This window comes from Pagrus major, chromosome 15 (assembly GCF_040436345.1).
Source record: "Pagrus major chromosome 15, Pma_NU_1.0".
Classification (NCBI taxonomy): Eukaryota; Metazoa; Chordata; class Actinopteri; order Spariformes; family Sparidae; genus Pagrus; species Pagrus major.
The window spans coordinates 22,194,726-22,207,029 of NC_133229.1; the positions used below are offsets into that span (position 1 = coordinate 22,194,726).

The 12,304-nt window shown below is 38.4% G+C and overlaps 1 protein-coding gene across 1 annotated transcript in view; it reads left to right on the forward strand.

Annotated features, from left to right (window-relative positions):
• Positions 1-227: 227 nt before the first annotated feature.
• Positions 228-12,304, forward strand: part of ryr2b (ryanodine receptor 2b (cardiac)) — a 67,455-nt gene continuing 55,378 nt past the window's right edge. The window contains exons 1-17 of the mRNA XM_073481742.1: positions 228-342; positions 2,740-2,859; positions 3,303-3,407; positions 3,879-3,953; positions 4,097-4,175; positions 4,318-4,430; positions 4,835-4,958; positions 6,553-6,649; positions 6,736-6,810; positions 7,240-7,396; positions 7,551-7,715; positions 7,870-7,991; positions 9,133-9,316; positions 9,405-9,540; positions 9,767-9,862; positions 10,028-10,146; positions 10,508-10,641. Of these exons, the coding sequence (XP_073337843.1) occupies positions 295-342; positions 2,740-2,859; positions 3,303-3,407; positions 3,879-3,953; positions 4,097-4,175; positions 4,318-4,430; positions 4,835-4,958; positions 6,553-6,649; positions 6,736-6,810; positions 7,240-7,396; positions 7,551-7,715; positions 7,870-7,991; positions 9,133-9,316; positions 9,405-9,540; positions 9,767-9,862; positions 10,028-10,146; positions 10,508-10,641 (1,949 nt within the window). The 5' untranslated portion in view covers positions 228-294. The remainder of the gene's footprint in view (positions 343-2,739; positions 2,860-3,302; positions 3,408-3,878; positions 3,954-4,096; positions 4,176-4,317; positions 4,431-4,834; positions 4,959-6,552; positions 6,650-6,735; positions 6,811-7,239; positions 7,397-7,550; positions 7,716-7,869; positions 7,992-9,132; positions 9,317-9,404; positions 9,541-9,766; positions 9,863-10,027; positions 10,147-10,507; positions 10,642-12,304) is intronic.

Here is a 12,304-nt window from a genome sequence, read left to right on the forward strand (position 1 = left end):
TTTCAGATAAAGAGAAGGTACTCTTATAGCATTATAAGATATATACAAGTGAATAGCTGTGGGTTGACATGGATGCTAGCACCAAAAATCTTTCTGCACTTGACATAAACACTCCCGCCAAAACAGCAGCTGTGATTAATAAAACAAAATGGACGCCCTTATCTTAACTCCGCCCACACGTTAACGTCTGTACACCTTCTTCTCCTGCTCCTCCAGTCTGGCTCGGCTCTGTCTCCCCTCTGTGCCACCAGTATTGCTCGAGTCTGTGCTAATGCAGCTCACTTGGTTCAAATAATGACTGATGCTGGAGAGAGCGATGATGAATTTCAGTTTCTACGAACGGTGAGTCAGAAACTTTCCAAACTAATGCCGCATTTAAGGGCTAATATTTGGTCAATGCTCGGCAAGCTAAGCTAACGTAGCTAGCTCCAGGGGTGTCAACAATTAGCTTGCTTAGTTAATAACCTAACATTGCTCTTCTGAAGGCAGCCAGTCAACATCTCATAAATATATATTTCTTAATCAACTCATGTTTAAAATGGTGCTTTTATTCAGCGTTTGTCTTGTAGCTAACAAGTCAATAGTTAATATTAAGCTGGTCTATCAAAATCAAGTAAGACTTTATGCATGACCCAAGGCTGTCAATTAAAAGATGCTCCTTTCATGATGCTATTCTTCTTATTAAAATTATAAATTCTTATCAAAAAATATTGTATTTATCAGTATGAAACGCATTAAATAATAACACTTACAATTCATTTAATTGATAATAAATGTGATTATATACTGCACAGCTCCGAGCAGCATTCTTGTTATCTTGGTCACTTTGTTTAGTTTTAGTCACTGGTAGTAAAGGAAGACCACAAATGGCTTTTTTCATCCTCACTGCGAGATGCTATCATTGCTCCCGGGTTGTAAGTTGTCTCACAGCTTGTTATCTTTGCCCCTTGATAAGGGCATGTCACAGCGAAAGTGTCTGGTGTGGATATGAGACAAATACACATGGTCCCACACAGGCAGTAATGGAGGTGGTTACTGAACCCAGTGCTCAGATTTGTAAATTGATCCACAGTATGAAACTACACTGTCGATATCAGTGTCACACATTATTACATTAAATGCAGGGTTTCCCCCAGGAAATTGTTCAGCTATGGTTGGAAGCCATCCAGATCCTAATGAATCTTGTTTCATGGTCAGTTTAGTTAGTAAATGACGTGACAGGTCATTGCTTCTTGTCATAAAAGTGTATTCACTTGCCATAGTGTTAGCTTTGGCCGTCACTGTTTGAGGAAAGATGGGCCACTTCCACACAATAAAACACCATAGGAAACCCTGAGGTGTAAAGATTAGAATATACAGACCACCATAAGTTTTAAATCCAAATGAATGAACATGCATTTCCAATTGCCAGGGCTTTTGGGACATTTGGATGAAGTTTTATAGCTTATTGTATATTCACTTGCCGAATTTACCCCAAAGAGGAGCCAAGTCTTCTAGCCATCTGAATGCCACATGGTGCGTCAGACTTGGACAGTGTGTTTGACTGATTGCAGAGTACTGCTGATATGAGGAGTGGACAGCAGGGTGAATCAGGGGTCACACGGTGCAGTATCTTCCCAATATGGAGGTATACAGCCCGGGTACGAAGAGGTGTTGGTAGTCCTGGCTGTACTTTGGAGACCTGTCGTCTGTTGTCCCTCTCTGCAGTTCCTTAAATAGATGTGAAAGGCCTAATTCCTTTGGCGTGGTCCATTTGGCATTTGACTTAAGATAAGATACAGATGACAGGTGACAGAGATCTACTGTAAATGCATCTACAGAAGGACTAGACCATGTTTTGCTGATATATAATAAGGGGTTTATGCTTACATTTATTGTGCCCTGAAGTTATTAATGTAGGGGCACAATAATTCATTTGAGGGACATTAGTGCAGAGGATGCTATTTCTTATGGAGCATTGCAATCACGCTTATTCAATGTTCAATGTGTATCCAAATATCTGAGTGAATCCATTTAGGATTGGTGTTCAAAGTTTTAAGAAACTGCCAAAGATGCTTGGTCTATACTGTATGTTCCAAAATAAATGTATAGTAGTGGATATGAAATGTTCATTAAATACGTATGTATCTGGCACACGGAAACAACAACAGCCTGCTGACGTTCGCCCACATTATTTTTAACTTTTAACTTTTTTAGACTATTTAACCAACTGTCAGTCCTCCTGATTCAGAACCTTTAAGCTGATAAGCTTAAGTTATTGATATGATATGAATGGAAGTTGAATGGAAGTTGGAAGAATGTGTCTCCTGAAATTAACATCACATTATCAGCTTGAACGTTTGACATGAGAAGACATATAACTCTGTGCAGTAAAACCTTCAGTGATACATTTTCTTCCCATATACTCTGTATATTTTCATGTAATTCGTTCAGTGTTTCTGTTGCTTATGTTTTAGATTGTTGTGGGTTGTTTTCATTATTTCCTGAAGGCCAAATTCATGCTAGCAATGATTGGGTCACCAAAGACCCAAAGACACTGTTATCTTCCCTAAAAGGATTCTATTGAAAGGATATTCAATAGAAGGTTTTTTGTCTCTTGGCCTAAACACATTTCAGAGGGTGCACAGAGTGCTTGAATCCTTTCGGTATGATAAACATTTATTATTGATTTGTCCTTCACAAACAAACAAGTTGAATCTTAATATACTCACACTATGAATGTGTTGTTTTTTTTTTCAGGGAGATGATGTGGTTTTGCAGAGTATCTTTACCTCCCAGGAGGAACATGTGAAGCTCTGTCTTGCTGCTGAGGGATTTGGCAGCAGACTCTGCAGGCTTGAGTCCACTTCGAACTGCAAAGTAAAGAGCTCCATTTTGATGATTACACAGTATATTCTCATTGCCAGTGCAGTCCATTTGTCAATTATCCTCACACTTCATAAAATTCAAAGTACTGAAGAGGGATGTGTAAAAATGAGCAAATAATTTACGAAAAAGTGTCTGAATGTTTAACCTGTTTAGAAAGACTAAATGACCTCTAAAATAATAATATAACACATAATATTATATAATATTTCTTTCATGGTTAAATTATCTTATTTATTTATCGTCCTTTTTTTTCCAGCGTCTTTATCTTGGATAATTTATTAGTTTTCTTATTTTTGTATGCCAAATTTTCCCTTTTTTCCCCAAAATGCTGTGGTCCTTGTCACTGCTAGTTGCTTTGTCACCTTATGGAGAGAGTAGACAGATATGCAGCTACCTCAGTGACACATGCTCTGTTGTCTCCTTATTTCTCACAGAATGTTCCACCAGACCTGTCTGTATGTGGCTTTGTCCTGGCCCAGTGTCTCTCTGTTAGAGCCCTGCAGGAGATGCTGACCCACAGCAAGCACCTGGCTGCAGAGGTGCAAGTCTTTTCTTCTTGTCTCCCAGTGCATCTCAACACTTATGAACAGATGTTATTTGCTATAAATCAATGTCATTGTGACATTCATATTTTAATTTAAATTTGATCAAGATTTCAAGACTTCAAGAAAGTTAAATATACGTTGACTACACTAAAGATAGTGATCTTATCTGTGGCTATATTGGAGAGGGATTTGGACTGTATTTATTCATCTGGAGCAACAAGGTTAACATTATCTTATAACGCTGACAAATAAGCCATCATAAAATTGGAACACCTGGTTTAGACATAAAGTATCAAGCAAACAAAATGAAGCACATGTTTTATGATTGTTTGTTTCTGATATTCTACTTAATTTTTTGCCATTGTTTGAACTGATGTTTCTATTTATATAATTTTGAATTGATTAACTTTTCACACTGCTGTTACTGTGATTACTATGAGTTCTATAATGCATTCTGATTCACAGGTGGAAGGTGGAGGAAGCCATCGCACCCTTCTTTATGGCCAGGCAGTGTTGTTTCTACACTCATACAGTGGCATGGTGAGTCATCTTGATAAAATGCAGAGATAAATCCAAATATATCCGGCTTTTTTTTCAATTTTTTCCTTATTTTATCAACTCTAAAAGGACTTTTTGCTCATATTTTCACTAAAATGTATTTCTACTATTCATTTAACTCCTAGTATCTCAGCTGCTTGTCTTCATCTCAGTCTTCGACTGACAAACTGGCTTTTGATGTTGGTCTGCAAGAGGATAAAGCAGGTATTTTAGTATTGGACCTCCTTTAAACAGTTAATGATTGAGCTGATTGATTGATTTTCTATAATTGTAATATAATTTGGTTTATTTTTAATTTCATCTGTGAATCAGAAAAAAACTGACATCTCTTTGTTTTGTGGTTCAGGTGAGACATGTTGGTGGACCGTCCACCCAGCATCCAGACAGAGGTCAGAGGGTGAGAAAGTGCGTGTTGGAGATGACCTCATATTGGTTAATGTGTCCTCAGAGAGATATCTGGTGAGTCAGTAAAGACTTTTTAATGCCTAGATGACAAAGAATCTGCTTCAAATATTTCAGACTATTTTAAATGGCAAACACCCTCACCCTGTTATTCATCTAAAGAACAAATGAAAGACTAATACTTAAACATTGGAAGTTGCTGAATTGAATGTGTGTTCTTTTCCACTGCATTTCTTCTCCATCCTTCCTCTGAGCTTTGAAGAATGAGAAACTACCATTTCTATGTCATTGATTTAATTTCCTTTGACTTTCTTCAGTTGTCTGCAATCTGTGTTCTCTTTGCCTCTGATGAGTTGTTTAGCATAATTGTTTGGGATAACAACTACTGTAGGAGTAAAATCAGGAGCTGTATTCATTGTTGATGAGCCCATTTTTGTTATTACCATTTTGTTTCTTCCCAGCACCTGTCCTTTGGCTCTGTATTTGACAACAAAAGCTTGAGTGACAGCCTGATTGTTAATGCAGCCTTCCAGCAGACTCTCTGGAGTGTTGCTCCCATCTGCTCTGGAGGTGGAGTTGCTCAAGGCAAGTTTGACAACTGACTGTTGTGTCAAAAAACTGAGAATGGTCAAAGAGGTATTCCAGCAATATGTGATGACCCTTTTTTGGCTACTGATGTTAGAGACAAAATCAGATTGCAAATGTTAAAATGCCAGACTTTAATTATGCTAATTAGCACTCGTGTTAAGGCATTAACACACTGGGGACCTGGCGAATAAACAGCACGAATATGCAAAATACCCGCCTGCAAGTATGTCCCATCGAAACTGTTCACAACGGCAGTGACGCAAATAAGTATCCTCCAATATGCATGTTTGCAATACATGTATATTCAATAGGTGATTTGTTCATTTTTAACATATATTATTTTATTTCCTGTGACTGAAGTTTGATCTGAGTATTTGTGCTCAAAACATGCTGTCTCCTGTCGCTTTGAATAATCGGTACAGTCTCAGATATGCGACATACAGATTTTGAATTGCCCGTGGGAAGAATTTAGTCCATTCTTTCACTTTCTATTTTTTCTGACTTTTGTCTCTCAACTCATCCTCGTCTGTGTGTGTATCTGTCCGACTCAAATTACAAGGCCTAATACCATACACAGATTTTATTGTCTGAGTAGCATCACATGAGTGATCGACAATGCTTGCCATTGGTCTGTGAGTTTCCTGGGCCGCTTATGCTGTAAAGGCTACAAAAGCTGTGCTGGTTAAAATGGAAACACCTTTTTAAAATGTAATAATTCTCTATAATGTATTAGTTATAGGTCTGGGTCTATATAGGACCCTGACATCCCAGGGGAGATGAGGAGGGATGTCAGGTTAATAACTGGGATGCATTTTTGTCATTTGCTAACCAGGGGAATGGAGTCTCCCCCACCTCTACCCAGAAATCGCACACTGGGTATATGATCACATTAAAATGATATGTACAGCAGCCCAAGCAGGACCGGCAGAAAAACAAAGATCTGAGAGGGCCCTGTGGGCAGCACTGACGGGCTTGCTGACAGGTAGAGATAGGTTGAATATATCGGATTCTTCTCAGCTGCTTTTCCAGGGGCTCCAGTCAAGGCAGGTCTATCAAGATTTATTAATACGTTAACACCAAAGTTACAAAAAAACTAACCTATTGAATCAGCGCAGACCAGCAACTGACATGTTCTGCGCCGTAAATTTAATGTTTTTATCAACGCAGTCTGGTCGATTTGAAGAGAGGACAGATGGATATAACAGCTTCAGTCCCCTGTAGGTAAATCTCACTTATATATATCAGTCTGTCTGTGTGGGGCGCAGTCAAGGTTACTCATTCCAAGTCACCTTTGTCACATTGTCTTTATAAATTTGTGTCCTTTCTCACATCGATGACAAACATAAACAATCAGGTCCACTATTGCCTTGTACAAGAAATCAATCTCATTCCAAAAAAACAATGCGCTTTTCCGTCCCCCGCGTGTAAAGGCCTCAAGAGCTGTGCCTGTCATTACTATGAAGCATACCATCTGTGCTATTATTGTTACCCTTCTGATACCAGTTACAGCCAACAAATGGCCTGTTTCAATGATGCAGTAAAATGTCTCTTCAGTGGAGAATATGCCTGGTATCTGTTGTGCTAATTCTAGGATACCTGAAGGGGGGCGACACGTTGCGGCTTCTCCACAGCCATAGTGATGCATGTCTGACTATTCCATCCGCAGAGCACGGAGAAGAGCTGCAAAGGTCAGTTGACAAAAACAGTCTCCTCTCATGCCAGCCAGACAAACCTTCCCTTACTTCTGTGGTCATGTTTTTTTTAATTAATCTAGGATAATGCATTATGAGATGGGATCAGTCTCCAGCCATGCCCGCTCACTGTGGAGGCTCGAGATTCTGCGTGTTGTGTAAGTACACATGTGATGTCATGGTCCACAGTTGTACACTTATTATTGGAAAAGTCCAACAAATTTCATATTCTCATTTGCAAGAACATTTCCAGAAAAAAGAAAATGATGCACACAAACGCACAGTAGTTGGTTGTCGTTCAGACCGTACAGGGAGTCAGTATCATTTTGCACACAATGCCTCTGGTCACTGCCAGAGCAGGGCCAAGAATTTCTGTTTCTGCTGTTTTTTTTACTCCCACAAGGGCTGTACAGTGTTGCTGGATCACATTTAATATCATTGGCCCAGAATGGATTAGGGTTGTTCGTCCCTGGTTTGCTCTCCTGCCGTTTCAACCATAAAGTGGAAAAACTGAATCTTGTGAACTGTTAACTTTCCTTCAGAGGAAAACAAAAGCAATAAAAAACAATGCTCTTGATATTCCTCAGTTGGAGTGGTAGGCATACATGCTGGGGTCAGCCTTTCCGACTTTGCCATATGACCACTGGGAGGTACCTGGGTCTTACAGAGGAGAAAGGCCTGCATCTGGTTGATCGGGACAAGGCTGACATCAACACAGCCTCCTTCTGCTTTAGATCGTCAAAGGTCAGGAGCCAAAAGAGAAAGATACAAGATACACCTTACTTTTTTTTAGGGCTGCTGTGATCAGTTCATAATCCAAAAGTTTCTTTATGATCAGTTAATTATTAAAGAAATACATCAGTGTGTGATACATGTAACAATAGTTTTTTGTCTATAGGAGAGGCTCGACACTGGCACAAAGACTAATTTTGATGGCATGGGAACTCCAGAGATCAAGTATGGAGACTCCATATGTTTTGTTCAGCATGTAGACTCTGGGCTCTGGCTCACCTATCAAACTGCTGATGCCAAATCTACACGCATGGGAGTAGCTCAGCGAAAGGTAAAGCCTTACATTCAAATTACCGTTGTAAGAGAATTATTACTGATGAGCCAAAACCTCATTTTATGTGTCAACTATCTTGAAAGAATATTAAATGTGAAAATATACTGAATCCAAGAATGAATAAGAAACAATTTGCAAATTAATTTTCCAGGCAATTTTGCACAGAGAGGGTCATATGGATGATGGGCTGACGCTGTCTCGCTGTCAGAAAGAAGAATCTCACACTGCAAGACTCATGAGGAATGCTACACTCCTCTTCACTCGCTTTATCAGGTACTGGATGCTAATAATAACTCTCATTCTGATACAGACATGGCTACACTGATATAGTGAAGGTTGTTTCCAGCTCCAGTGTTCTCTACCTCAGTAGAGATTTAGGCTAAATGTTCTGCTAAATGTCTAATAACAAGTGAGTTTATGGTGTGTATATATTGACAGATATTTACAAGAATTTGCAGTACAGAAGTGATTCAAGGTTTGAAATAATCAGTGTCTTCTTTGCATGGAGAGCACTGACAAGTTGATTTTTCAACTGTAAATGTCCCTCTCAGTATGTGTCAAAGATTAAAAAACAAAAACAAACTCAACCTATCAAAATGTTTAGTCTTAATGTTTTTACAACAAAATCAGCTGTTTCTTATAAGACTTTCTTAAACTTTCAAATATTGAGTAGGCTTTAAACGCCTCAAAATTAGTTACCTGTCAGGTTTTAGTCCTTGTTGTATACCCGTCGTACTTAATGTAGTACCTATGGCCTGTATGAGATGTGCCATGGTTTTGTACTTTATTGTGTATTGTGCACACGTACAGAAAGATACACAGACATAATAACCAGAAACAGTACCACAGACTTTTTCAAAATACCAAAACATTTTCAAGATCCCATGGGAATTCTACCATGTATCTAAAAAAACTGAAAAAAATGCAAAAATAGGTCTCTTCTGCACTGAGAGAAAAATTAAAAAGATGGAATAACTTGGGGCTCAGGTTTGGGCTGCAACTAAAATTATCTTCATTGATGATTAATCTGTGAGGTAATGACAGATGACGTCCTCAAATGTCTTGTTTTGTCCACAACCCAAAGATTTTCAGTTTACAAAAAAAGGAGTAAAGAAAAACAGGAAAATAATCACATTTAAGAAGCTGAAATCAGAAAAGTATGACTTTTTTCTTAAAAAAAAAACTGAAATGGATTTATAGATTATAAAAATAGTTGATAATTAATAAAAAAAAAGAAATTAATTGATTAATCGTTTCAACCAGGTACTCACATAGTGTGTCACACTTTCAGTTTTCTCTCTTTAAAACGCAAATAACAGTTGATCAATCGTATACAATGGTACTTGATATCCTTAGGCCCTTGGCACCTCCTATGATATTTTTTTTTATTATACCTAACCCACCTTTTCTTTAGGAAACTGGATGGTTTTAGTCAACAAGGAAACCTCACGTCTGTCAGCCTGCCAGTGGAGATAGTAACATGTAGTCTGCAGGATCTAATAAACTATTTCCAGCCTCCACCAGAGGGGCTAGACCATGAAGCAAAACAGAACAACATGACGGCTCTAAAGAATCGGCAGCACATGTTTCAAGAAGAGGTAAATAAATCTACATGTGTGAATGAATAAATCTGACTTATATGGGATGTGTTCGTCACTGTTCCATAATTACACCATTTCTTTTCAGGGTGTGATAGATTTGGTCTTAGATTGTATCGACCGTCTACACCAATTTAGCAGCGCGTCTCATTTTGCTGAGGCTGTTCAAAGTGACACAGGAGAAGAGTGGGAGACCATCCTCAACCGTTTCTATGAGCTACTAGGTGAGAATTAACACATATCTTTTCAATATGGATGGCTCAATACCACTTTTCATTTTCAATAATGGCACCACAGCATTGATTATCCACTGACACAGATAACAAATAGATACATATTTTCCTTCTTTGATATCTACTAAGCTGTTAATAAGCCATTTAAATGCATTTATCCTAAAAATGATCCAGGAAGACTTCTTCCTCTTATGTTTCCTTCTTTTTACCCTTTCAGCTGCTCTGCTCCGGGAAAACCGTGTAAACTGTGCGCATTTCTCAGGTTCTCTAGACTGGCTGATTAGCAGGCTAGATCGGCTGGAGGCCTCTTCTGGTTAGTTGGATTTGTGGGCATTTCATTAACAATTATATCTTTTAGAGCCTGACTGATTTCTTTTTTATTCTCTGTTATGTAGCATAGATGGACTAAACTAAATTTGTTTTTACAACCCCAGTGCATAAATATCAACTATAAACAATCTCCTACTGTTATGAACAGGAGTCTTGGAGGTTCTGCAGTGTGTCCTAGTGGAAAGTCCTGAAGCACTGAATGCCATCAAAGAAGGACACATTCATTCAATCCTTTCTTTTCTTGACAAGCATGGATGCAACCACAAGGTAGTGTTTACAAGGTGTTTGAAATAAAGATCATGAGAATTAATGTGCATTCTGCAAAATGACCATTTGTTGCCTATATTGTCATGTTATTTCTGCGTTTATTGTCTGGAATGCAGTAGCTTATCTAAATTTAGATTTTTAGGGGAAACAACTCATCTATTATTATCTTGGAAATGTCATCTCAAAATCTGCCTGTTATTTATGCAGCATGGTTTGGAAAATAAGCTGTCAGTGTTGCACTCATGCAAAAACAAGTGTGGTGTCAATAATAGCAGTTTTTGATCTGTTCCCTAATGTAGGATAATTTCCATGTGTTTAATGGAGCTGTTGCTAGATGAAGTGCTGACAGGTTGTGTTCCAGGTGCTGGAGGTGCTGTGCTCTCTGTGTGTGTGCCATGGTGTGGCGGTCCGATCCAATCAGAACCTCATCTGTGACAGCCTGCTGCCAGACAGAGACTTGCTGCTCCAAACACGTCTGGCTAATCGGGTCACCAGGTACAATTTTCCAGTGTTTTCTCCAAATAGGATGACTTGGTTTTGTCTGAGTTATTTTTTTATCCTCCATTCTGTCATATCTGTGTCTTTCTAATTTTGTCTGTTCACTATACACACAAATCAGACTTCAACAAGTTGAAAATATGAAAATAAAAAAATTATAAAAGCAGATTTAAAATGTGTCTGTGTTGCATGGAGTGCATCTTCCCATATCCTGTCCATTAATTTATTCTTAGAGCCACCACTGACTGAAGGCTTCTTCTCATGCTTGCTCATGCATTTGTTTAGCTGAGTGCTGTTTGTCAACTGTAGAGATGATACTGCTGCTGCCTGCGGTATCCTTTTATTAGACTTTCATCTGTAATGATGTCTATGTCCTTGGTACAAGAGACACTTCAGTTTCTCCACAGTGCAGCACTCATTTTTTCTGGGTTGGAGTTCACAGAAAAATTACTTGTCTCCTTCAATGTCGCTCCTTCATTTGCTGCACTAATTCTTTTTGTCTGATAGATCAGACCAGGATCTATTCTATTTCCTCGCAGTTATCAATCATTTTCTCTGAAAAGTTGCCCGCTGCCTGAGATGGTATAGCTCAACAGAATTAATGTTTGGACACTTTGTAGAAAGTTTCATCATATTTCATGTTCTTTTGGCCCACTGTGCCAGTCTGATCTTGTAGGCAGTTTCCATTTCATTTTTCTTTGAGCTTGTTTTTTTTTCTTTTTACCTCACCTGCTCTTTTTTTCCTCAGCAGCTGCCTTCTTTTATCATGCTTTTCTCTATCAGCAGCCCATTTTGCTCCTCAGGCCTTACAGCTTATTTTGTTTCATATTCTTCACACCTGCTCAGTCCATTCCCCAGCCCTCTCTTTCTCCTCAAGTCATTTCTCATTCTATCACTTTTACTTCTTGTTCCGCTAAATGCTTTATTAGTACATCTGCTTTCATTTTCATTTCCTGTATCTCATCAATTGCATATTTCTCTTTTCTATCTTCTCTTGCCTGCCACATTTTGTCAGTTCTTCCAGATGCTCTTTTTCCTATTCTTTTTTTTCTTTATCCATTCTTCTTTTCCATTTTTATCCAATCTCTTCTATCATCTAAACCAAATCATATTTTCTCTCTGTTTCCTTTTCCCAATATCTCAAATCCCTCCTTCCGTGCAGTGTCATGAGAGCTCTGTCTAGGGCAAGGTTAGTGTCATTATATGAACTGGCATTTATTCTCCAGACACCCTGTTGGCCAGACTTAATTCCATCACCACGTCATTCTCTCGGTCACATACCTCTCCACCGTATTGTTTCTCATACGCTGCCTCTGGTATTATTTCTGGTAATTTAGTTTCAGCATTGATATTGGGAGGTCAAAATGAAAGCCTCTACAAGAGCCTGGGTCTGTATTTGTTCATTTATTTATATATATATATGTATATATATATATATATATATATATATGTATATATATATATATATATATATATATATATATATAGACACTGCATGGACTGATCCCATGAGAGTTATGTTCTTTGTGGGCTGCACAGAGTACCAATTGCCCTGAATAAGGGAAATGCAGTGTGGGGTCCTACATGGTGTAGTTATGGTAAAAATCAAAGAAGCGTACCTGAGACTGAGATATTCATTTCAGTGATTCTCTGTGATACA